This window comes from Aulostomus chinensis, chromosome 4, assembly GCF_037954235.1.
Source record: "Aulostomus chinensis isolate RoL2024-O1b breed Wild chromosome 4, RoL_Achi_v1.0, whole genome shotgun sequence".
Lineage (NCBI taxonomy): Eukaryota > Metazoa > Chordata > Actinopteri > Syngnathiformes > Aulostomidae > Aulostomus > Aulostomus chinensis.
Genome location: NC_141323.1, coordinates 20,528,724 through 20,555,125, shown reverse-complemented (window position 1 = coordinate 20,555,125; position 26,402 = coordinate 20,528,724). Strand labels below are relative to the sequence as shown.

Here is a 26,402-nt window from a genome sequence, read left to right as displayed (position 1 = left end):
TTGGAAACTATTGACGCTGAACATGTGGACAGTACAAGGTTGCTAACGTGTATGTGGTCCAATGTGGTGTCATGTATCTGTTAAGACTGGAGGCCAATTTCCCGAAACGAATGCAGAGTCAGTTCAAAGCCTCAGTCTCCCTCCTAGTTAGACTGAGATGGTTTTTTAAAATTCCAACATACCAGCAAGTAAAGTGACAAACCAGCCTGGTGGGAATGCTGCCTGTAAAACTTTGAAAGGCAGGACAGCTATCTGAGCCATAAAAGTGGACACACGAGTGGCAGTGCTGAAAGGTTTGAGTTGTGTCGAGGCGGCTGCTGAGGGGGTTTATAGGGGTAAACTGGTGCACCCTCAAGGACGAAGGCCCATTCTGCCTGCTGCAGGAACGAGTGGAGGAGGAGACTGTGCTTGAGCGAGAGCTAAAATAGCCAGCAATGCAACTGTGGCATCCTAAAATGCTGTGGAGGACAAATGACAAACTATAAAAGACCATACGTTGGCTATGATAAGTCCATTTATTGGCTTTGGGAAACGTGGTGGTACACACAGCTGGTAAAATAAGTATTGAACACGTCATCGTTTTTCTCGGTAAATGTACCTCTAAAGGTGCTATCGACACATTGGTTTTCACCAGATGTCGGTAACAATCTGTGCAACCCACACATCAAAGAAATCACTTTAGATGTCCATAAATTAAGTTGTGTGTAATAAAATGGTTATGACGGGGGAAAAAAATGATTGAACGCACTTAAATTTATTTAATACCAAGTACAAAAGCTTTTGTTGGTAATAACTTCAAGGTGCCTCCTGTATGGAGAAACTAGTTGCAGGCGCAGGTGTGATCTTGGCCCATTCTTCCACCCAAACAGTCTTCAAATCCTGAAGGTTTCCTGGGCCTCTTCTATGAACTCTGATCTTTAGTCCTTCCATAGATTTTCTATCGGATTCAAGTCAGGTGATTCCTTTCTCTGAAACCAAGTGAGAGTTTCCTTGGCTGTGTTTGGGATCGTTGTTTTGCCGAAATGTCTTAAGTACATTTCTCCATTCATCCTCCCTTCAATTTTATGAAGTTTGCCAGTGCCGTATGCTGAAAACCAGCCCCACAACACGGTGTTCCCATCTCCAGACGTCACTGTCAGTATGGTGTTGTTTTGGGGTGATGCGCAGTTCCATTTGACCTCCAAACATGGTGTGTATTCTGGCATCCAAAGAGTTCAATTTTGGTCTCATATGACCAGAGTATGTTCTTCCAGTATTTTGCAGCAAACTTTAAGCGAGCATCAACATGTTTTTTCTTCAGCAATGGAGTCTTGCTTGGAAGGCGTGCATACGCAATGGCTGTTGAGTGCATCTTAGTGTTTTCTTTGAAACAATTGTACCTGCTAATTCCGGGTCTTTCTGAAGCTCTCCACCACTGGTCCTTGGCTCTTGGACAACTCTTCTGTTAATTCTTTTAACTCATCTGTCAGAAATCTTGCGAGAAGCACCTGGTCGTGGCCAAACCCTTCTGTGCCAAGCCATCGGTATGGTTTGCAACAATAAGGTTGAGCCAGTCTTGAAAGACCGCTTTGCTTTTGCCCATCAGGAGACGTTTCTTGTATGACACCTTGGCAATGAGACACCTTTTTACAGACCATCAACTGGAACTGAACCAGTTTATATTAACTTGCACTGACAAGGGGCAGGGTTGCTTTCAGCTGGCGTCTTGGCTTTCCATACTTTTTTGCACCTCCATTTCTTCATGTGTTGAATATTTTTTTACTGTGACATGACATTTTTTGACACAACTTAATTTATGGACATCTATCTATGGCTTGATTTCTTTGCATGCGTGGGTTGCATGGGTTATTACCAACATCTGGTGTCAAAATTCATGTCAGTCGCACCTTTAGAAACATATTTATGAAGAAAATTGGTGACGGGTTCAACACTTGTTTTCCATGCTGTAAATGAATCAAGCTCACACAATACAAGTTTCAAAGAAACTCATTTTTTCTTCTCATTGAAAAAAGGTGTAGGATCGGGGCCCTTGACGATGAATCTGTCTCGTCACTACTGACGACCTGCAAATTCCACCACTACTTTGTGATGTGTGTGGCCCTCTGGGAGGCCCTACAGAGATTCTAAAATGAAATTCCAGATCCCTTAAAAGTTTATACAGAAGTGCCATGACGGAACTTAATTCTGCTAAATAACCGCTCGATGAGTATGTGCAAAAACACTGACACTCTTTACACATGCGATCATAAACTGGGTATGTGAACATGTCCTGCTGATGAGCAACATTAATCTGCGATATCCACGTCATCATTTTTAATTCTGCTTTTGTCAACTCTTTGTTTTTAAACCTATTCATTGCTTTTAAATGTTATACGGTCTTTAATTGTTTGTGAAGTTAGCGTGCATACCCCTGGAGGCACCAAATCTCACTGTACAACTCGAAAATGACGATAAAGGCACTGAATGAATCCTACTTCCTTTAAGAGCCCTAACTGTCCTGCAATATGCTGTTCAGGTTGATTTTAAACAAAATAGGGAGTTGCAATTCATAAGCTTGTTTCCATCACAATCCATCAAGGGCACACCTGACTAGTGAGATACAGCGATGCTTCATGTGCTGTGTCTGGCCGAAATCAAAAGCAGGACCAGATGTTATGGGCTGGGTCTCTTCCCTGGTCTGTTGCAGGATGAAAAATATCAACAAAGACGTTTGATGCACTTAATAATGGCCTCGTGTACACGAAAATGTACTTCTGCTTACACAGCTGCGGTCCTCCAATGAGATCCGAGGGACATTTGCAGTTCTTGAATGCAGTGACCACTTGTGGCCCAGACCAGCTCTGAATGCGGTCCACATGACTGGATCTCAACGGGTTCTGGACTTGCACTTGGACTTGTCCACTCAGGATGCATCTTAGTACCACATTTGAAAGGGAGCATCCTCCTATTTGCGGGAATTTTGTCCAAATCTGTCTTTGGTTATAAGACTGAGACGAAGGCCACTTCTTTCACCGTGCCATATTTTTGGAGTGACCACTACAGATATTCCATCATTATAAATCTTTCGTCTGGGTCAGGGTATACAAGGTGTGCAACATAGTGTGTTTATTTCAGTGCTGTTATTTCAGCAAAACAATGAGTGTGGGTTCAGTAAATCCGATTTTTTTTGTTTTTTTTAGTTTCTAACACCCAGAAAAATGAAGAAAAAAAAAAAAAGGTTGTGGTCATAAAAAAGATTTGAAAAGTTGACATATTGGAGCCACAAGTACATCCAAAAACATCAACTGCTGACCCATTTCTGTGTTTCCTTGAACACGTACTCAGAAGCTCTGAAGTTGCGATCGAAAATGTTTCTGGTGTGCTGGCAACACTCACCGTTGGTGACTGATTTGGTGTCCACACTGCCTGCAACCTACAAGATACGAAGAGAGGAAGGTCAAGGACAGTCAACACATGCAGAACCGCCCCTCTAATTGATCACCTTCCCCTGAAAAGAAGCCTGAACTCATCAAGCTTTGTTCTCATTCTACTTGCCTTCTCTGACATCACGGCATCGTTAGCTAATAACGAACTGCTACCTGTCCTGCCCACACCTCATTTTATGTCAGTGCTGACCGCCACCTGGTGCCCTCCGACTCCATGACTCACTTTGGTGTCCCACAGCCTCTGGTCTGCCCAGCAACTGTTGGCTGCAGGAATGCACCATAACCATGCTAGCAATGAGGTAAAAAAACAAAGTGGGTAGGTGGAACATCCTCTTTTTTCCCTTTTGCTAAGCAGCTATAAAAACACACCCTTATTTGAATTTTAAAATTCCACAAGACCAGGTTTAGCCCGATGTAAGGAGTTCATGATTCAGTGCTGTCAAACTGCCACAGTGCAATTTAGCAAGGCACCTTTCTTTCCACAGTAAACCGTCTCCATTAAAAGCAATGAAAAGCACAGTTGAACTGGAATAGTGATTTGTGGTTGCTGAAAGCCAGTCAGAAGAAGTGAAACAGTCAACAGTGAGAAGCGTTCAGCCGGCGTTGGACAAAAGGCAGACTGTTAAAGCATTTACAATGCAGAATTTGCACTGAACTGGAATCTTTTGGATTTTTTTTTTTTTTTTTTTTTTTGGTACAGTTGGCTTTAAAAAAAATGTTAATACAGTCAACAGCATAATTCTGATAGGTTCAAGTTGCTGCTCTTAAATGAAACGTTTCAAACTTCAAAAGGACGAGACTTTGCATGTAAAGGAGTCCCCGAACAGACATGCAAATCACACATTTGTCAAATTAAACTCCCATGAGTGTGATTATGATGCAGCTTTGCCAGTGACAGAGTGAAAAGAACAGCAGTGTGACAGCAAAGCGTGAGGTCATTTTGTGATAAGAGCTTTGAGAATCGATTCTCTTTTACCTCTCCAGGATTATTCCAGATCTAATGCTGGGGCGAACTAGCTATGAGAGTTCTTAAAAACAAAAACAAACACAAGTTACTCCCATCATTGAGATACTTTTGAATGACAACTGGGAACCAAAAAGGATAGGCTCCAAACAACGAAGACAAAAAGAAATGGGATTTATCGTACGGAGGCGTTTCACCTGGATTACTCCTTGTGTTGTGTGAATAACTTCAATCTAACCTACTTTGGTTGGAGAGGTGCCCTTGTTTTCCCATAGACTTCTCTTGTTGGTGACATCAACAGGCTTCAGGTCCTAGTAGAGAGACAAACAGAGCCATAAGAGACATCATAACCGCAATGCTAAGCATTCGGGGGTTAATTCAGAAATAGTCACCATGCTGTAGCAGAGAAAAGGAACGAGAGAGGTTGACGGATAAGGAGCAAATGTCGACCGAGCAGAAAGTTTCAGGGTACCATAGCAACCAACAGCCTTTTTTCGGCCCAAACCCTCCCCACTTCCAGTCTGACACAAAGGCACACTTGCTACCGAATCCCTGAAGGTTTCAACAACTTTTGGGACAAACTCCATTATCTGAAGTAAAAAAAAAAAAAGGTTCAACATTTCCCTACCAAACGGAAAGTTCACGAAAAAAGTTTTCTTTTTTTGCCATTTATGCAAAAAACACTACCTTGTATCTCATATTTTTACAAGCTGCTTGATTTTGGCCATTCCATCTATTGTAAAATGCACTCTTACGTCTTTCTTCCGTCTCTAATAGAGCCTCACACAACTGTACTTTCAACAGAACATCTTAACTGCTGACATGAACACACATTTAACATTTTACAGACACACTTAAAGGCCTTATTTCATTTTCATTTTATCATACAACATGTTTGTAGCTGTATGACTTTGTTGCAGGCTACAACGGACAAATGTTGGTTTCTCAGTTTTAAACTGCTTGGGGAAGAAAATAACATAAGATCGGTGTCAGAGTTAATGTTTTGTTCTGCATGTGAAGAGCAAAAAAAACCGCTAGGAAAAGGTGGGAAAAAAGCAGAATTTATAAGTTGTGATACAATCAAAACACACATATGTAAAAAATGATTTGTCATTTCTTTTTTGATGCTATTAAAAACTTCTCCGAAATTCCGAGAAACATTCCAGTTTCGGAGTCCTGGAATTTGATTGCTCAGGTTTTACAGGGTTTACAGAGAGTTGAAATGAGTATTAAAAGAAAAGATTTGAGGTATTTTACAACTTATTTCCGCACTTTATACGATCATCTCTTGACAGGGATGAATGAGTATCATGGAAGGGGGCAGGGTTTATGAAATGGAGTTGAAGGGAGTCCATTTTTAAGAAAGGATTTATTAATACAGCAATTTTCAGTTTTTCAATCTTCAAGTTTAACTTAACTTTTGAAATATTCCCATCAGACTTTTGGAAATATTCAATATTTCAACATTTGTCTGTGTTATCTATTTGAAAAAAAAGAATTGGCTGCCATGGTTTATTTTTAGTTAACCTGGTGGCTAGACTGGCTAGTAGCTACCTCATATATTCAGTATCAAGCTAAAAAAAGGCTACCAAAGAAGGCCACTTGCTGCACTTAAACTCTCCATTGTTCACTTTACTTTTCAAAAGCTTGCAAGCTACAATTCGCACTCAGTTTCAATAAACGAAACTAATTTTCTCACCACATCTTTGATTCCTTTTGTCCAGCATTTGCAAGCTGCCGGTCAGAGCCATATGTTGTGTCATTGTTGCTTTCAGTTCAATGAATTCAATCCAAGTCAATGGAACAATCACAAGATGTCACCAAAATCACTTTGTCCCTTTGATATCATTCATAAAAGGATGTGAGTGTATCGAATCGTATCGTGAGCTGAATATCGTGATATATATCACAAGATTAGCGTACCGCTACAGCCCTGCGTGCTAGCAGAGCTTATGATAAAATGCACAGATGTCTCAAAACTGGTGCCGTCTAACTTATCCACATGTTATTACAGTTTTAATAATGAACGTTGATGTTCATTTGAAAATGTTATTCTCATAAAGCCCAGCAGGTGGTGCCAGGCAGATCACAGCTCTCAAACATCTGAGAGGACAAAGTAACCAATTTTTGCATCGATCCATCCATCCCTCCATTCCATTTTCTACCGCTTATCCTGTTAAGGGTTGCTGGGGGGCTGCAGCCTATCCCTGCTGCCTTCAGGCAAGAGGTGGGGCACACACTGGACAGGTCAATTGTTGCCTCATTTGAAATTATTATAAAACACCTGCAGATTTTAAAAACACTGCATGAGTGACACCACAGCAGGTTCTTAAAAGGTTGAATAGATTATTATGTAAAATTGCTGTAAGACCAGTATTCAAATAGGTGACATCTTGGGTTTATTTTATTCTCTTCTTCTACAAGCATAGACAGCAGATGTGTAGATCCTGAGATCCTGAGGAAATAGAGCCCCTGAAGAGTCTTATCAAAATAAAAGCAGGCAGAGCTGTAAAAAAACCTGAACTCTAACAGTTATGACAGGGGTCGCTACACAGATAACCTACCGTCGGCTTTGCTCCCGGCACTTTGCCGCTCTCGGGAGTTTTATTCAGCCAGTCGTTGATGCGACCTGCCACACCTGTCTTCATCACAGCTGCTTCCTGTGTGGACGAGGTCAAAGGTGAAGCTAGTCTAGTTGTCACAGGCAATGAGCCTAACTAGGAAGTGCCAGTGAATTGGACTCTTTCCTCTTATTATACTGTACTTACATGTACACACGCACGCACACACACACACACACACACACACACCTTTACCTACAGTGAACAAGTTTACACAAGTTTCATCAAAATTACCCCTCTAGTACCTTGAATGTGCTCCCGCCACCTCCGGGTGAGCTGAACACACTGCCTTTCTCCCACATGCTCTTGATGTTTCGTATGCTGTCAGTGACCATGGGTAGGTCCACTGCTCCAGAGCGAGGGGACCTAGACTCCCTGTTCTCCCTCTGCAACGGCAACACATTGGGTTTAATTTTTTTTTTTAAAGAAAAACATACGTGACCTTGGTGGCAATACAATGTATCTGATATGTTTCCAGAGAGCTTTTAGAAATATGACTTTTTTGCTTTGGGTATGCAGATGAACAGCAAGTTAAAAAAAAAAAACAAATAGCTGGGCTATTTTTAGATTCATAATCAGGTTTTCAGCATGTCAAGACTGGAACTGAAGTCTTCAAACAGAGAGACAAGATTTCCTTGAAACAGATTTCTGGGATGCAAGTCAAGGCCTTTCTTGATGCAGGCAAATCAGATTTGTCTTAAATCAAATCTTTATCTGTCCATACTGCTTTTTGCAGGTGATTAGATGAGATTTGTTGTGACACTCTGCAAATGCTATGCGAGTGCCCAGAACATCCAGAATGAGAGGCATCTGTAGTAATCAGACCTCAACTCCTAAACCTGTTGGATCAATGCGCATGATCAGATTTCTTGTGATTTTTGGCTGTTCAGACTGTGAAAGTCAAACTGAATATAATCCAGATATGCTGACCTGTGGACAGGCAGTCTGAACAAGGCCTTACAGGTTACTCTTGTTTCCTTTACCTTGTTATTTGGGCATCTCTATGGTAAATGTGACGCTAACCTGAGCAGCTGAGGTGTACTGCTCCAGCCTGTTGTCGATCTTGGACACCACAGGAGAATGAGACATCTTTACTGTGCTGCCGGGGGAATGGATTTAGTATAAGAGCAGAGAACACAAGAAAAAAAAAGGCAAACACTTACAAACCCAATTTGGTATTATAGCTTCAACCCTGGGTTACGGTCATGCTACTTAGCAAAACAGGAGTCAGAGTTACAAGCTCCGGAAGAGCTTTTTTTTACAGAGACAAAACATGAACTGGGGGATTTTTTTTTTATTTTTTTTTTTTACCTTTTTTGTGCTGACTTGTTCAGAAATTCTGCCCTCTCTCCAATCTGCAGAGAAACGTCACAAGAGCTCTGGGTCAATAAATATTGCACATGAATAATGTACATCACTGGAACACATTTCATCCCTCAGGAATCTTGACATGTCCCATGTCTCTATCACTGATGTGTAGCGGGGAAGAGGAATGTGTTTATAAAATACCCACAGCTGCATTTGAATATGAATGATTTTGCTGGGTGGCATGGTGGTGCAGTGGTTAATTGATTATCGATGAACCCATAATGATTTACAGCAGAATCATCCTTCCATCCATCCATCCATCCATTTTCTTCCGCTTATTCCTGTTAAGGGCCGCAGGGGGGCTGGAGCCTATCGCTGCGGCGTTCAGGCGAGAGGCGGGGTTCACCCTAGACAGGTCCCCAGTCCATCACAGGGCCAACACATAGAGACAAACAACATAGAGACAAACAACCATTCACACTCACACTCACACCTACGGTCAATTTAGAGTATCAATCAGCCTCGTCCCCTCTTGATGTCTTTGGACTGTGGGAGGAAGCTGGAGTACCAGAGAGAACCCACACAGGAACAGGGAGAACATGGAGACTCCACACAGAAAGATCCTGTGCTGGAGCTGTGACTCGAACCCTGAACCTTCAGGATGTGAGGCAACAGTGCAAACCACTGCACCACCGTGCAGCCATCAATTAACATATGAACGCAAATCACTTTGTAGATTTTTTTTCATATTTTTTTTTTTCATAAATTCAATGCGACACACACACACGTCTCATCCTTGGACTTTGGGAATCTGAGAGGATGATTTATCTCAATATGCAATATAGGAAAAGGCTAAAAGGGGCATGATGCATGTGTTTCTTAGATGCTCATTAAGAAATTAAATATAAAAGAAATACAGAAGAAAACAAAAAAGCCCTCTTCGACTCCTGATGATAAAAAAACAACTTGTAATCGCTTGATGCCCAACGTGGAAGTTCCGGAAAATACGGGAAATGACGGGAAATTCCCCACTCAGGCCATCTGAATGCTTTAACAGTTATCCTGTTAACTCGTATCTTCTTCCTGCCAGACACTCCTTCCCTATGTTCCTCTCTCCTAAAGGACATTATCCACACCAACGGAAGGGTTACTACTGATGGGATGTAGGCAATTCCTTTTACAGTGTATCCCACTGGGTGGTGATCGCCGACAGTGAAGCATATTTCTTTACCGTAACTCAAACAGCAACTGAAATATTTGTGGAACAAAAACATTTAACATTCCTGCAAGAAATGGTTGAAGCCAACAGCTAAAAAAAAGCAGTGAATACTGAATTTCAATAATCGAGCCAGAATCAAAACTCTTGATGAAAAGTCAGGCTGCTCTATATTGACAGGTAATTAAGTAAATGATCGCTGTTAATAATTCGAAATTGCTTTTAAACCACATACATTTTTATGGTTGTAATACAACTAAAAAGAATTATTTGCCAAAAGTGCCAAAAACAAACCTTTAAAACAATGGACTGAAGAGAAAGCCAAAGTCTATCATTTAGTAATTCGTTAAAAAAAATAAATAAACAGGCCACAAGTGAGTGGTGCAGTAACAGGCAGTAAGCTTTGCATACAGTCTGAAAAAGTTTCAATTTGTTCATGTAATTGGGCAAACCTCAGTTTTAACACACACACACACACACACACACACACACACACACACACACACACACACACGAAGTCTACGATCTCACTAAGATGGGGGCAGTACCACTCTTAGCTGTCATTTATGAGATATCTCCCCCGGCTGAAAGTCCCTTTAAATTTCCAGAGTGTGGGGGTCGGCTCCTAGCAATGCTGCAAACAGGTACCGTAAATTCCGGACGATAGAGCGCACCGTTATGTAAGCCGCAGATGCTTATTTTAGGGGAAAAAATCAACTTTGTACACGTATAAGCCGCACCTGTAAATAAGCCGCGGTGCACGGTGGAAACACCTCGGCCGCCCGTTCTCTGCGTGTTGACCCAGTCTTCCGATTGTTTCAAGTCCGGGCCATCTGCTATTATGACCTCTGAAAGCTTTTGTCGTCTTTTTGCATTGGGTCAGTTCGTCATGTTGCCACCTCCAGCGTCTCACCATCGATTCGTTTACGCCAAACTTACGTGCTGCAGCTCTATTTCCATCTTTAACCGCCAGATTGATTGCCTTTAACTTGAAAGCTGCATCATAAGCATTCCTTCTTCTGCTCTCCATCTTGAGGGTGAGTACAAATGACTGAAAATATCGTGTGACGCTCTTTTTACACTGCATGGACTGGACGGTCCAAGTACAGTACTTAGAGAAATTACCATAACATTTAGCTAAGAATTTCCCTAAGTACGGTACTTGGAGCTACCATCAGGAACAATAGGGAATTACTGCCCGCTGCCGCTGCCCGCCACACCCCAGGGTGAAGGTAAAATCCTCGTATAAGACGCACCGGAGTATAAGCCGCAGGGCACGAAGCGTCGAAAAAAAGTTGCGGCTTATAGTCCAGAATTTACGGTATTCATATTTGAGGGGATAAAACACTGCAGCCATTTGATTCAATTTCTATTATGTGTGTCAGCAGAATTTAAAAATTGGCACGTAACGGACTCCTGGTTCATCCGGTCTCTCATCGTTTACGAAAAGTCCCTCAACTCAGGCAGAGAGCACTTAATGAAGAGAGCTCAACCACATGATAGAGCAGATACAGGTCTCCTAATATTTGGAATTACTCGTGGAATTTGGCCGTTCCAGGTGCTGACGGCAAGGCTCGGCAGGATGTGAGAACGAGCAAAAATGTACAAGATAGGCAGTTGGCTTCTTAGTTATCGTTGTTTGGAGGAATTACACGTGCTGTGTTGCACTCAACAATGACAGTGCTCGTGTGTGAGAATGCTGAGAATAAGTGAGGAGACAAATTGGTTTCTCACCAAGGTCAAAAAGTTAAGTGTGAAACTGTCATCACTTTGGCTACGCAATGCAAGGCTAAGGGGTCAACCAACCTTTTTTCAGAAAACAATTAAGTTGTAAATTACACAGATTTAGCTTCGGCACCTACCAAGTGTCTTTCTTTTCTCTGAAGCCTAACTTAACTAAACCACTGGTATGCTTTTGAGCGTTATTTAACATTTTAAATTGAATGCGCCACTCATTCAATATGAGATGCGATTTATTCTGTTCTTACGCCCCAAACATGAACATTTTCCCTCTTTCAAGTGACATGACAGTTAATTTCAATTTAAGATTTTTTTTTTTTGGAAATAGAAACTTAAGGATGTAAAATCAGAACACAGGAGAGCTGTCCTTGTGCGAGCATATCGTCCATGGCTCAGGGGTAGAGTGGCCGTCTAGCAACCGAAGGGTCGCTGGTTCGATCCTCGACCCTGGTGACCATGTCGAAGTGTCCTCGAGCAAGATACTAGTGAATTATGAGCGCGACTGTTTGGCATCCAAATTTTTCTGCTTTGCCTTTTCCACACACACAAAACAAACAATATCTACACTGTAGGAAAGTGTGTTCATCTGTTTGAACACAAGATACAATTTGCATTTTTGGTTACTTAGCTTTGCACACAGAATTAATTGGGTTTATTATGTTCCAAGTTTACAAAACGTCAACTTTACATGTTTGCAAATCCATGGCAGAATATTTCTCACTGAGGGATCCGAATTGGGGGGGGGGGGGTTCTGCTGATGTCATTATATATCTATAATATACAAATATGTCACGTTGGACAAACCTTCAGAGAGGAACCACGAGGGCTGACACATTTGAATGGTTTGTCCTCCCCATCCACAACATCATCCACCTTGTGTCTCTTCTCAGCTGCCTCTGCTCTCCTCCTCTCAATCTCCTCCTTCATCTTCCTCTTCTCCTCCTGACAAAGAGAGACGTTTCGACAGTTTAGCAGATGGAAATCCGAAAGAAATTAAGTAGTAGAGTCTATGATGTTGATGGTTAAGGTAGACATTTTTAAGTTTTCTGTCAGCTATGGCCATCGCAGGGCCAGCACACAGAGACAGACAACCATTCAGTCTCACAGTCACACCTACAGTCAATTTAGAGTATCAATCAGCCTCGTCCCCTCTTGATGTCTTTGGACTGTGGGAGGAAGCTGGAGTACCAGAGAGAACCCACACAGGAACAGGGAGAACATGCAGACTCCACATAGAAAGATCCTGTTCTGGAGCCGGGACTCGAACCCGGAACCCTCTTGCTGTGAGGCGACAGTGCTGACCACTGCACCACCGTGCCATAAGAAATTTCCATTTTTCTTAGAAGGATTTTCAAATCCACAATTAAGCAATGCACTTTTACCTATACATGCAGAGCGTGTAAAATGTACCTAAGTGGTAATTTGTCTCGCAAACAGCAATCAAAACTAAAAACAACAAAAATATAATCCATACTATATATATATATATATATATATATATATATATATATATATATATATATATATATATATATATATATATATATATATATATATATATATATATATATATATATATATATATATATATACACACACACACACACACAAATAAGCAAGAGTACACGGCATCAGCAACAATATTTTCCATTTTGAACACATCCTGCTAAGGGTCGTGGGGGGTGGAGCCTATCCCAGCAGCCTTGGGGGAGAGGCTGGGTTCACCCTGGACAAGCCCATCACAGGGGCAACACATTTAGACAGACAATCATTCACACTCCTATGTTCAATTCCAGTATTAGCCAAGTCTTCTCTTGCATGTCTTTGGACTGTGGGAGGAAGTCAAAGTACCCATGTGGGTACACAGAAAGATCCCGTGCCCGAGCTGGGGCTCGAACCCGGAACCTTCTTGCTGTGAGGCGGTAGTCCTAACCACTGCACCACCGTGCCGCTATTGTATCTATTGTTGCATTTTATTGCACTGTATCCATTTCTTACTTTTTATATTGCATTGTTGTACAGAGTCATAACAAACTTTGCTGCACAGTGTTTGTATTCTGCAATGACAATAAAGGCTTATTCGATTTGACTCTATTATTAAGTTTAACATTAATCCGAAATTTTCATTACTTCATTTCACAAGCAGGGTTTTATTGTCGTCCCTGCAGCGGGAAACCATGATTTTTCGAATCCTTTTTACCCATGTGAATATAACAAAATTCTCCTAAATTCTACGTATGAATTATTCATCAGAGACAATGAGCATATCAACACTCATCAATGAATCTTAATCTGAACCACCAATCTATCTGTGAAAGGGTTATTTGATGCGCAGATTTACGGCTTGCTCAATAAAGATCGGGCTCAATTCAATAACCATCCCCGACACGACAGGAAATCAGCAAACGGGTTTTTGTCACTCCACTTCGTCCCTCTGATGAAGCAGGTCAGGGACAAATTCAATTACTTGGAGTCGTTTCTAATTTGCAATGGTAAAAATAAGAGGCCTTATTAGCAGCACCTAAGAGGAAAACAGGGGCACACAGACGGGCTGTCACGTTTCGACCTAAATTCATCAACGATGGCCTCTTGAACTGCATTCATAAACGACTCCAGTGCAAGCAGTGACTGATGTATGCAGAGCTGTCCTCTACATTGGCTCACCCAAGATTCATGTTCATGCCAGGTCCAAACAGGTTAGGTGAGAAATTGCAACAAACATACATATCAAATAGATACAAGCTGGAATAGAACAGAACCGAAGCAGAACTTATCAGAAGAAAAATAAAACCCCTCTCTTTTCTACCTCCTCTCTCGCTTTCCTCTCTGCCTCCTCCATTTTTTTCTGCCGATCCTCCTCCTCCAGCACTTTCCTCCTCTCCTCCCTCTTCCTCTTTAGTTCCTCCAGCTCAGCTTCAGCCTCCTGCTGCTTTTGCCTCATCCTCTCAAACTCTTCGCTCTCTGCATCGTCACGGCGGCGCTTTAGCTCCTCAAGCTTGCGTTCCGCCTCAAGGCGGGCAGCATCGTCTTGGTCGTCACCGACGGACACCTCAGGGGAGCGCATGCTTCCCCGACTGTGACACACACACAAACAATGGTGAGAGCGTGCATACACTGCAATTGCTGGTGACATACTGAAAGGGGGACGATACAAAACAAGTTGGCAGAAAGGTATTGACATTCGATGCAAGCCGAATATTTATCACATGCTAAAATGATTTCCCTCTTGTATGAATAAATACACACACATACGCAAAAGAACATCTGCACATCCTCACAAAAACCACGGCCTTCACAATAATTACGTGCCCCACATCTTAAGTGTCACGTTTGTCTTTCGCACTGATGATTTTATCTGCGAGCCAATTAAAAAACACTGAAAAAAAACAACCCTAAATAACTTTGCATGGATATAAATAAGATTCTGATTTGCTGACAAATTGTTTTATTGATGCTTTGGCGGTACTTACCTGGTTTTATACATCCAGTACAAAAAAAAAAAACCCAAGAAGTGTCAGTGACCTCACTAAGTTCCTGCCTGATTGAACTACCTCTTTTCAGCAAATGGAAACACTTTGGAGGGCTGATATAAATACAAAAATTCTTTATATTTGTCAGAATAAATGAGATTTCGTCCCCATAATTTTGTGTTTGCAATCTTTTAGAGGGAATGTGCATTTTCTCCTCACTTTTAGTTATCTTAATTAGGAAAAGAACCACGGTTTGTAGGTGACAGGTAGCCTGATCTTTTCAGCTGACATTTCTATCAAGATCAGACAACCATTCCCACTCGCATTCACGCCTACGGTCAATTTAGAGTATCGATCAGCATCGTCCTCTCTTGGTGTCTTTGGACTGTGGGAGGAAGCTGGAGTACCAGAGAGAACCCACACAGGAACAGGGAGAACATGCAGACTCCACACAGAAAGATCCTGTGCCCGAGCCGGGACTCGAACCTGGAACCTTCTTGCTGTGAGGCGACAGTGCTGACCACTGCACCACCGTGCAGCCCCAATAAGGTTTCTTCTTTATCAAAACATCACTGTTAAATTAGTTGCATTTAGCTGCCTGTCACAGTTCTCTCTAGCATTTGATATTTGCTGAAGCGTTAGGATATTTGAATGATAACACATTAGACGTTCGTACAGATGTTGAAGATCCAGAGAGGCGTATCTTTTGTGAAGGGTAGGAACACATACAGACAGTAATTCTGGTTTTCTAGGCAACAACCGACAGCAGACGGAGCTATCACAGAAAGGAATTCTCTTGGGTTACCGGTTTTCATTTAATTGCACATCTGGTCTCCTCAATTTGGCCCTTCAATAAAACAACCAGGGGGCGACTTTGTGTGCGTATGTGTTGTGTCCGTGTACCTGATTGTCCTCTCAGGTTTCCTGTGTTGTTTGGGAGTCCCTTCCTCATGCAGCCCTCCATTTTGCTTCATCTGCTCCTCCCACTCCTCCCGGGCTCCGCCTCTCTCACTCAACTGCAGTCACACATACAAATAGTGAACAAACATCCTGACAATGCTGCTGAACGGATATCTATGTGATGTCACATCACAGGATGTCACCAATAGGGAGAGAAAGACAGGGTGCACGACTCCAAATAAAACATCACACAGTGGCTGCTCCAGGAGCGCTGGTGATGATATCTTACACGTGATTGTACTGGGAGAGTCTCCAGTCCTTTTGTTGAGGACAATTATTAACCTCCAACACAGAACACAGATCTATTTCGCTTTTGATTTTATTTAGCGCCGTTCATGCTTTTAAACAACTACGCAGCGGTCTGGAGAAGCACTAAAGGTGTATTTGTGCATTTGAGAAAAGCTCGAGTGGGTTTTGTAACGCCATTTTTTTTTTTTTACCACAAGCGGCGATGGCGAAACCATGAAACATGAAGGAATATAATCTCTAACGTGAGCTCTGGGATCCCGAGCAGGTCGCCGAGGCTAAGGCAACCCACCTAACAAGGGCAAGCCCAGCCATCCTACAAATACTTATCTATGTAGCTGCCATCCAATTCTTTACTTCACTACAAATAAGTGATGATATTCGTTGAGGCTTGGAAGATAAACTGAAAATTCGACCTTCCACATCATCCTGGAAATGTTTATTTTCCATCTCTTCGCACACCGTCATTATTCGTGATGTGTCAATCGACAGACCCAAGCCTTGTTTGGGTATCTCTGATGCCAGCCTGAACCAATTCAAGAGAGAGACTATTGGAATCTACATTATTCATCAGACATCCCTTACACTGCGTGGAGTTCCACAACGTTTTATTCTTGAACTTAAGTTAACCTTCAGACGCTCCCTTCAGCAGACATGGCAAATACCTGTACGTGTGCTGTGGAGGTAAATCCGCCAGATTGTGTGTTGATTGCGACGTGCTTGTTTTGAAAGCTGCGAATGGCGCTTTGAAAATGATCCAGAAGGACTTGAAAATGTGTCAAGTCCAAATCTAAAAGTGCCGACTGTGTGGCACGAAAGCTTTGTAAATGTATTCAAACTGAGTTAAGTGGCTTAAAATTCTAAACTGATTCAACTGCTGCAGCGAAACAAAGGGAGGAACCTATCGTTTATGAAGCTGTTGACTACTACAACTCTGTTCATTATGCTTCTCAACTTCTACAATCCGCTTAAACTCTCGACTGGTAGTCAGCATGCAGGAAACAATGGATGGCGGATTACAATACCCACTTATAGCAAAGCTCTAGCACATATTTGGAGCAGAATCAGAAAAATAGTAAAGCGTGGGAGGTCTCAAAGCTTAGGGAAAAACATGCAGAAGACAACAGTGACCACACTGTGGGGAATAGTATTGAACTTGATCAAAAACCTGGCCACGTGGCTTACCAGCTTGCAGCGGCGCAAACCACACTGTGACAACAATGGCAGATATATGTGAGAAATTTCAGCGTCTGGCCCTAGCATCCATTACAAAAACGTTGTGATTTTTTTCGTGTTTTAGTTTTGCAAGTTTTTTTTTTGGTTGTTTTTTTTTTTTTTTTTTTTTTTTACGCAAGTCCACACATCAAGCCACTGAAATTAGTGAGATTAAGAGTGATTTTTTTTTTTTTTTTGGACCTGTGCGTCACACCTCAAGTGAAATTCTTACCACATATCAGGTACCTCATTGTCCTGTGAGTGCGGTACCTCAGGTACCTCATTGTCCACTTCACTGCCATGTCTAAGAATCAAGGACTTGTTCACTGATGTGTTAGCAACAAAATCATCCTCAAGATACCTCTTCAGGCTCCTCTGCTGCTACTGCATCCTCCTCAGCCTCTAAATTTGCTGACTTGACCTGATTTGAACTGACTACTGAATGTGATTCTTCTTCTGCAAGCTCCTATGACAAAGGATTACAGCAATTTTTTTTCAAAGAAGGAACAAAGGCCAATTCAAGGATGTGCAATGCAAAAACCCATGAACATACCTTTATTTGTATATTAAGCTCTTCGGCTGATTCCTATGGAAACATCAAATTTTCATAGACTGTCGCTTACTGAAGTAAAGTGGAGAAAAACCGTACAATAAACCGTTGCATCACCTGTTCTCTATAGTAAGACCTTCTTGGCTTCTCCTCCACTTTCTCCTCCTCTTCATCTACTCCCTCCCGTGCTTCCTTTCCAATCTGAGGAGCAGCCTCCTCTTCCTCTCTGGTTTCCTCTTGCTCCCTCTCCTCTCTTCTCAAGGTATAAGTTGCTGTCTTCTCTTCTTCTTCCTCATTGTCACGGTAACGACCTCTACGCCATGAGGAGGGCCTCTCTTCTTCCTCCACATTATTTTTCTCAGTAGCAGCATTGTTGTTGCCCTCAATGTCAGCTGCATCCAACTGCCTCTGTCTCTCCAGCGCCTCCTTCATACGTCTCTGTCTTCTCTCCTCTCGCTTGGCCATGCGATCCAATAGGGCTTGGTCATCCTCTTCTGCACCGCCTCCTCCGTAGGAGCTGCTCACAGACACCGTTTCTGTCGCACTGTGATGAGAGAAAATGAAGTCATTTCAGTGTGGTCTTGTTAGCTAAAGATATCCGTCTCTGTGGGAACAGAATATTAACAGGATGGCGAAACTGTGGAAATATTAGAAAGGAATTTCTTCCAAAATTTAAAACAATAAAACCCTCAAATTCAAATATCTGAGAGAAAGAGAGGACTCACTAAACATAAATAAGTCTCCCTGACAGTGTCAAGATTGGTGTGCATGACTTTGCACAGTGTCTAATTAAGAGGTCAGTAAGGTAAGAGGCAGGTGGACAAACAGCGTCATAAAAGTCTCCGGTAAAACGATTTGCTAAGTGTCTCTCCGTGCTGCCGAAAAATAAATGCAGCCTACAACAGTTTGTACATGGCGGCGAAGCATTATCCTAATTTGCTCCGCTCTTTTCTAGTCTGGTAGCATCCAGCTGCCTGAGTGAGTGTACTATTAAGCTGGGGCGCTGTAACGTTACCGTGACATCAGTCATGGTGCCGTGAGCGACTCCCTTAAACAGTTTAGCAAGGTCGTTAATATTTTAGCTGGGTTATTCTTCTTTTCTTTTACCCGCTAACCTATAACGTCACGCTCGTCTGATAATGTCAGTGACGCGTGACGGACACAATGAGTTTCCCATTTCCAGTGATGCGCCTCCTTAAGTTATGTTTGATTCCATAAACTAGTTGTTATAAACTTACCACTGAGGCAAACCGCTAAGTTTTAGTATGCATGCACTGTTGGCTTTAGGTACAGTACTTTACTGTCACGCTGTGAGGTTGCTGTGGAGCGTGACATGAGAGGATCCTCTACTGGACACACAAGGACATCATTTCGAAGAAAAACACCATATTAACAGCTTCTTATTAGTGAAAATTAAAAGTTAAAATCAGCGTCAATTGGCCAACTTTTGCCCGAATACCGATTATGCTCCAATGGCTATACTTGGCCGATTAAATCAGCCTGCCGATTATTCGGTCGGGCCACAAAACTTATTGGAATGGAATATATTTGATCCCTCATGTTATGATATTTTAGAGCCCTAAAATGGAAGATGCAAAGTAAATCAAAAATAATAACCATTTAAAACAAAACAAAAAAATCCCAACGTCGGCACCAGCATTTTCATATCTGACCCGAGCAGGCCACTGGTACCAAAAGATGCTCAAAAGTATGCAAATACTCAAGCAAAGCTTCGAAAATCTGTGCGGTGCCTGCAATGTTATTGTCAGCTTTTTCACATGTATGGAGAAAAAAAAAGAAGCATTTTTGTGGCGACAAACTGCTAAATGTAAGCATTTGGCTGTATTGACAGGTACTCGCCACAGAAATGTGTTCAAATAAATCATTGGTGAAGACTGAAAATAAACAGCGAGTCTGGAAAGAACTATTGGATTCTGGTCGTGATTCTTGTCATTCTAGATGAATACACTCCAGACAGCAGCTGACCTCCTACCACAATGTAAAAAAAACCCCACCAGAATTAATCATACAACTTTCTTCCATCTTTGTATGAATTGCGCTGTACCCAACAGTCTGTCAAATATTATCCTTGCATCTGCTCAATCAAAAAACAGTTAGTGAGGGCCAGGTTCTCCCTCAGCATCCTCCTGTACAATCCTTCTGTTGTTCCCCAGGCCCAGGATGCATCTCTGAGCTCATCGAGAAACAAACGTCAACGTCCACAAAGCAAAGGCGGCGTCTCGAATGTCAGAACGACCCGCCACTTTCGCTGCGGCCAAGACAATTGATCTCACAGGGTGAAACTGCAAAGTTAAGTTTTACTGCTTTGTTCCCTTGGCGATGTTTCTGATGGATAGGTATGACATCATGAGTTGGCTGCCATACCGACAGCTGCACTTGGTTAGTGAACCGTTGTTCACTTATTGGCTTAAATATCAAAAAGCAGCTGTAGTGAATTTCATCAGCCAACACCTGACCATACTAAAAAAATAAAATGGAGAAAACCGCTCTCTTGTTGTGTTCAAGATTCTAAATTATCATTTAACACAAATTTTGGTTTTTTTTGCGGCTTCTGTGTCGTCATACGAAAAACTTGCCACCTCCTCCATTTGATAAAACACACAAATTCACATTGTAAAACATAGATTGTGAAAAAAAACAAGGGTCAGGCAGTCAGTTGAGATGGTTAGGTTTAGATTTAGGGGGCTGGGGAATGAATTACATCAATGGAAGTCCTCAAAAAGATATAAGTACATGGATGGATGAACCCATTACCTGTGGCTGCTGTTGGTCAGACTGTCCAACTGCCCACTGGGGTCCTCACTATCCCTGCTCCTCAGCCTCTCTTGGCGAGCCCTGCGCCTCCTTTCACGGGCCGCCTCCTCCTCATCATCGTCGTTCTTTGACAATCTGATGGAAAAGACAAACAACATTTTGAGATTTACTTCTTTTCATTATTTTAGCCCAGCAGTTACAGACTTCAAAGACAGGGCTGTAATCGTGACTAAATGCCTTATCAAGCTGAGCTGTCAGTGGTTCAACAACTTATATTTTGACTGTGCTGATAAAAAGTCAGTCTGGATACACGGCTGGCTAAATGTGAGATAGCAAAAGGAGAAAAAACAAAAACAAACAAAAACACATAACAGCTCCAGTCTCGTAACTGTTAAGATAGTGTGTCAAGTTTGTTTGTGTCCTTGAAACAACTGCCTACCTTCCTGCCTTCCTAGATATCCGTCACTTCCTATCCAATGGCCATACGCCAGAGTCGTATTCATTTTCGAATAAAACTATGACAAGAAACTGAGTAACTGCCAAAAATGATGTTTTCACCCATTTGTTGGCTGGTGTTAGCGGGATTACGCAAATACCACAGAGACAAGGGAAGACCCATTATTTTCTGGGGCAAATACAACACAAAATGGAATAATGGACTTTTTTTTTTTGTGCATAATCCAGCTAACACAAATACAAAAAAGGGGTGAAAAATGGGTTGTGGTGATGTATTCAGCCCCTCTCATTACTTCGTTATGTACTGAAAAATGTGTTCTCTGATCAAAGACTGTTTTCTGCGTTTTGTTAAATATCAGCCATTCGTTGCTTTCACCAATTGTTGCAATAGAAATGTGTTTGTTTATGTCAGGGCAGGCCAGTGTGAGACAAAGGCGGCGTATTCATTCATCTCACGCAAAAAAAGATGGATGTTTATCCAGAACTCCTGCTTAAATCCCTCCTACAAATTTTTTTTCCCCCATGTTAAAAGTAGACTGAAAATTTAAATGGTCAGAGTACAGGGCAGTTTCAAAAAAAGAAGCTTTTTTTCCCCCTCTGTAATATGGCGCTGCCCCAAAAATGTAATGGGTTGTTCCTTGGCCCATGCCTGTGCTAAAATTGTTGTTGCCTGGAGAGCTACTGTATGTCGATTGATAGAACAAGAAACTGAGACAATTGACAACTGAGACGGGCCCAAAATAGAGAGGTTTGACAGAAGAGGCGACGCGGCGAAAAACATGTCGCCCTAGACCAGTTATCTAACACTGCTAACACCTCAGGACTGAAAATGCAGCATCAAACCAGTTCCTGAACTGCTTTGTTTCCGGACAATTTCATTCAGTTCCCTGCTTGATCTGTGTTTCACCGGCTGACCTTCACACTCCCACTGCTAACCACATGCCTAGCTACCTGACATCATGGTACAGCCTTTGAGGTCAGCCGGTGAAGCATGCGTACTATTGCATGTTAATTGCTACGTGTGTGGTTAGCCCAGCTTAAGCTGTTGGAGTTTATGTGAGGGTTAGCTTTACAGCTTGTGAATAATGATTTCCCTCTTCATTTCCTTCCCTTCTGCTGGTCCCCTGCCTCCCTGTCTCCTGATTCTTTCTGTCAGACGAGGAATTTTGTCATAACAGAACCAATTAATCTGCAAACGCCCAGACTCATGAGAAGCTGACATCAGGCAGAGTGTAGAAAATATGTCGAATCTGGACGAGCTTTTCAATTTTAACTAACAGTTTTCAACAGGTTGTTTTTTTTTTTTTTTTAATAATTTAAGAATAACTTTAATTTGAATTGCTCTCCACTAGTAAATGCATTAATCTGTCTTTAACATGTTTCCACAAACCAAAAAGTCACGACTGCCTTAACTCCCAGAGGAACGCACTGTCCCAGAGACGGCACCAAATGTCATGAGAAAGGGAAAAACGACAAACAGCTAAAAATGGAATGAAAGAGTCCTTGGTGGCAGTGACATCAACTTCAGGGTTAAAATTCCAGAGGAGGAGAGAAGAACAAGCTCCTAAAAGCTGAATTAGCATTCCTGTCAATCACAGGCTACACACACACACACACACACACACACACACACACTGTTTTAATATCCCGCTCCTTACCTAGGCCCCAAACTCTATCAGCATACTGACACAGAAATATGAGAAGAGGCGGAGGGGGGAGTGGGTAGGAGAAAAAAAGGAGTGAAAAAGAACTGAAAAAGCGAGGACAGAAGTACAACGAAAAACTAGAACGGAAAGGGTGTGTACGTTGCACAATGTGGAAAAAAGGAGTATTCTGCCGATTTGATCATAGATGACACGTTCTCTTACACAGGATGTGCAGCCTCAGCTACAAGTTTCAGGTGTCTGCCAATAGGAACTATACTTGTAAAGCTATTTTTTTCAGGCAGATGGTGTGTAAGGAAACAAACTGCGTGCTTTTATTCGTCCTCATATTCTTGCGTTCGAAGATTTTTTCACACGTTACATGTTGCAGACAGCGAAGGAGCAAAGACACAAAAGGCACAGCAATCCGTTCGTCTCTTGGGGAGAACTTTGCCTAAATATTTTGTTTAACAGCAAAATATCTCAAAAATGTGAAGTGAAAACAATTTGGCATAAGCCCATGAGAATAGACTAGCTCACCCCTCCAAGAGAGAGAGGGATGGAGGCGAGAGAGAGAGAGAGAGAGAAGATAGAAAGAGGGAGACAAGCGAAGGAAGGGATGTAGAGGGAAGGAGGGAGGGGGTTTGTACCGTCAGAAATCCTGACCCATTCCCACGCTGGCCTCTCTGAGATATTACCCTGCTCTTTGCTGGCTTCAAGGATAAACAATGTTAGCTGTGATGGTGTTCCCCTTGACATGATTTGTCCTCTTTATTCACCTCACAGACCGAGCAGCCGCACACAAAACATTCAAACCAAATCTGTCACTTTTCAAAGTTCAGAAAAAGTTCTATCCAAGTTGTTGATATCAAAAATCCACTCTTCTTGTCCAAATGATGGTTTAAGATGTAGGACCAGGTCACGTTTGGAGTGGCCCATTCAACCAAGGTGTGGGGGGGGAGGCGTGTTTGGTGTGGGTTAATCACAGAGGATGGGTGTTCTCTCCTCAGTCCTTCCTGGTGGTGCAGGTGGAGGTCAAGAAGAGCAGACAAGGAGAAACAACGGAGGAGGAGGTGAAAGATGAGCGCCATGAGGAGAAGCAATAGGAGAAGGTGGGATTTATAAGAGCTGGAGGATGACAGGAAGTAGAAGGAGAAGGAGGAGGAAGTGGCATGACATGGAGACACAGGAGGGACATCGTAGATGAAGTCATCTTTCTAAAGTTGACACTGGGAATGCCATTTTAGATTTCATGTGGCCTTCATATGTCACTCTGCCAAAGCAGCAAAGTTTAGCTGCAGCAGACTGAGCTGCCCTCGTCATACGGAAAGGTGAAACTATAAAGCACAGAAAATAGAAATACATTTCAGCTTGCTTTCAACGCGTACATTATAAACGGCGTAAATCTATCGAATCAATTTCCTATGAACTAAATCTCTAATTTCTACCCGTTACAGTTTTATGTATTTTTAGTCCAAAATGTCATATAATTCATCATTTTTAGCATCCAAAGAACTGTCTTTTAACACGTTTATTGCGATGGTCCTTCGATGAACTTTGAGCGACTTAGGAGCTGCACAGTCCTGTAACAATGGGGTCTCTAGCATCTATCACAGTTTGGAATCGTCAAACTTCACAAATGCGGAGCAGTAAGAAAAACAATGATCTCCTACTATAGATCGAAATAAATCAAGCAAACACACACCCACGATGCTACTTTAGGCATAAAGATGTGTGCGGATGCCACTAAATTAACTCAGGTGCAACGAATCAATGCTTTTTTACCTCCTCATTTCTGGTCACATGGCACGTTCTGCTCCTGAAATACCTAAAATACTGCGGAACTTAAACACGGATTTCCATCAACATATCAACTTAGTCGTAACGAAGCACAGACCCTTTCACAAGATCGACTGAGAAGCTTCCGCGTTCACGCTCTCTCTCTCTCTCTCTCTCTCTCGCAGTGTCTACTCAAAACAAGCTTGATTGGCAGTGTGAGAGCAAGCAATTTCTGGCTCAGTATCCACACCAGACACAACTGTAGCGCTGTTGTCAAACCAGCCATCCCTGAAATTGTAACCTTTATGGTCAAATAGAACAGAGATCACACATCTTAAAGACTCCTTGGAACCCAAGCCCAAAAAAAAAAAGCTATTTCACACTCCTAACACTCCTGAAGGCTAACTTCCTTAGCATGAACCCGGATCAACGTTCCTTAGATTGCAGACACAAACTGGTTGGCTAGGTTACCACTTCCATGCTCTGATGTGCCACGGGATCACCGATAGACAGAATGAAGCTTGGAGTGAAACCATGGCTTCTGTGACTCACAATCAGTTCTTGGTACAAAAATGATTTAAAGACTCAGTGGACCAGCTTTTGCCTTTGTGTGTGGGACTGATTGAGAAATTGATGAACAGAAACATTAATAAGTTGAAAATTGAAGGAGAGGCGGCACGGTGGTGCAGTGGTCAGCACTGTCGCCTCAAAGCAAGAAGGTTCTAGGTTTGAGCCCCGGCTCCAGCACAGGATCTTTCTGTGTGAGTCTGCATGTTCTCCCTGTTCCTGTGTGGGTTCTCTCTGGTACTCCAGCTTCCTCCCACAATCCAAAGACATCAAGAGGGGACGAGGCTGATTGATACTCTAAATTGACTGTAGGTGTGGCTGTGAGTGTGAATGGTTGTCTGTCTCTGTGTGTTGGCCCTGCAATGGACTGGAGGTCTATCCAGGGTGAACCCCGCCTCTCGCCTGAAGGCTGCTGGGATAGGCTCCAGCCCCCCCCCCCCCCGCGACCCTTAACAGGATAAGCGGTGGAAAATGGATGGATGTCTCTAATTGAAGCACATTGTGTAACTCCTGGGATCTACGAAAAAACAGGGAAGGCTTCACTGTTCTCTCTGCACACAACACACACACACACACACACACACACGCACGTACGTACGCACGCACACCTCACTGTCCCAGCAAGACGGAAACAGCTCATGGAGACCTGGCCAGTAAAGACTTATAATAGACAGGAATTTATTATGTAGCTCCACACCCTCTCTTTTCACTCTTCATCTTCAGTATGCTCCCTGATGGTTGAATGGAGGAAGGCCAATGAGTCATGTGGTTTTGACTCGTCCAAATGGGCATGGAAATATTGTAGAGTATTTTAATATATTGGCAGAAATGCAGACAATGTATAGAATCTTTTTAATAACAATAAGAACTTATCAACAACAGGAGCAGCACCTGCCAGCTGAAATGATTGCTGCTCAGACCAAGTAAACAGTCAGGTACAAAATCCCAGCAAGCTAAAAATGTGAATATCAAAGGTGCTTTACTCTTCAGACACTTTCAAAGTCTTCTTCAGTTTCACCGTCGGCTCGTCAGTTTATCTTTTTTTTGGCTCTTCTTCGTCTGTATTTTCTGCCAAATTCCATCTTCACTAGCAAAACTGCAAAAATAATTCTAGTGTGTGTGCGCGCGTGTGTGTGTGTGTGTGTTTGTAAGGGAAAGCAGAAGCATTCACCTTCAGTTAAATTAGGTAGAAGTTAGTTCAGATTTCATCGAAGGCAATCAGGCATAGATGATGGCAACAGGTAAACACCAAAACACGGCAGCAGATGCAAAGTAGAGATGCAACGATACCAGTTTTGTCTTCCCAAATATCAGACATTTCAACCTAGAATCAACTATTACTGGTGCTGGGTACTCCATCCCAAAGGAGAACATTCTAGAACAGAACTTTTTCTTATGAAGCATCAAAAGGGTACATATTAGCTACAGTACATGAAAGCATATCTTTCTGTTTTAACATCTACAGCT

The 26,402-nt window shown here is 42.3% G+C and overlaps 1 protein-coding gene across 5 annotated transcripts in view; it reads right to left on the bottom strand.

Moving 5' to 3' along the window:
• The window catches only part of cald1a (caldesmon 1a), a 56,238-nt gene that overhangs the window by 2,754 nt on the left and 27,082 nt on the right, over window positions 1–26,402 (bottom strand). The window contains exons 3-17 of one of the 5 annotated variants that reach the window (XR_015112509.1): window positions 20,491–20,625; window positions 17,833–18,259; window positions 17,719–17,751; window positions 17,527–17,631; window positions 17,136–17,159; window positions 15,648–15,760; window positions 14,081–14,348; window positions 12,079–12,216; window positions 8,322–8,365; window positions 8,034–8,109; window positions 7,256–7,396; window positions 6,954–7,049; window positions 4,632–4,700; window positions 4,402–4,453; window positions 3,376–3,412 (exon numbers count right to left, since the gene is read on the bottom strand). Coding sequence is in view for 4 of the 5 variants with exons in the window: in XM_086202293.1 (XP_086058419.1) it covers window positions 3,376–3,412; window positions 4,632–4,700; window positions 6,954–7,049; window positions 7,256–7,396; window positions 8,034–8,109; window positions 8,322–8,365; window positions 12,079–12,216; window positions 14,081–14,348; window positions 15,648–15,760; window positions 17,136–17,159; window positions 17,527–17,631; window positions 17,719–17,751; window positions 17,833–18,259; window positions 20,491–20,625 (1,706 nt within the window). In the remaining variant the exon portion in view is untranslated. The remainder of the gene's footprint in view (window positions 1–3,375; window positions 3,413–4,401; window positions 4,454–4,631; window positions 4,701–6,953; window positions 7,050–7,255; window positions 7,397–8,033; window positions 8,110–8,321; window positions 8,366–12,078; window positions 12,217–14,080; window positions 14,349–15,647; window positions 15,761–17,135; window positions 17,160–17,526; window positions 17,632–17,718; window positions 17,752–17,832; window positions 18,260–20,490; window positions 20,626–26,402) is intronic. The other 4 variants (XM_086202293.1, XM_086202294.1, XM_086202296.1 and 1 more) reach the window with 4 other exon arrangements.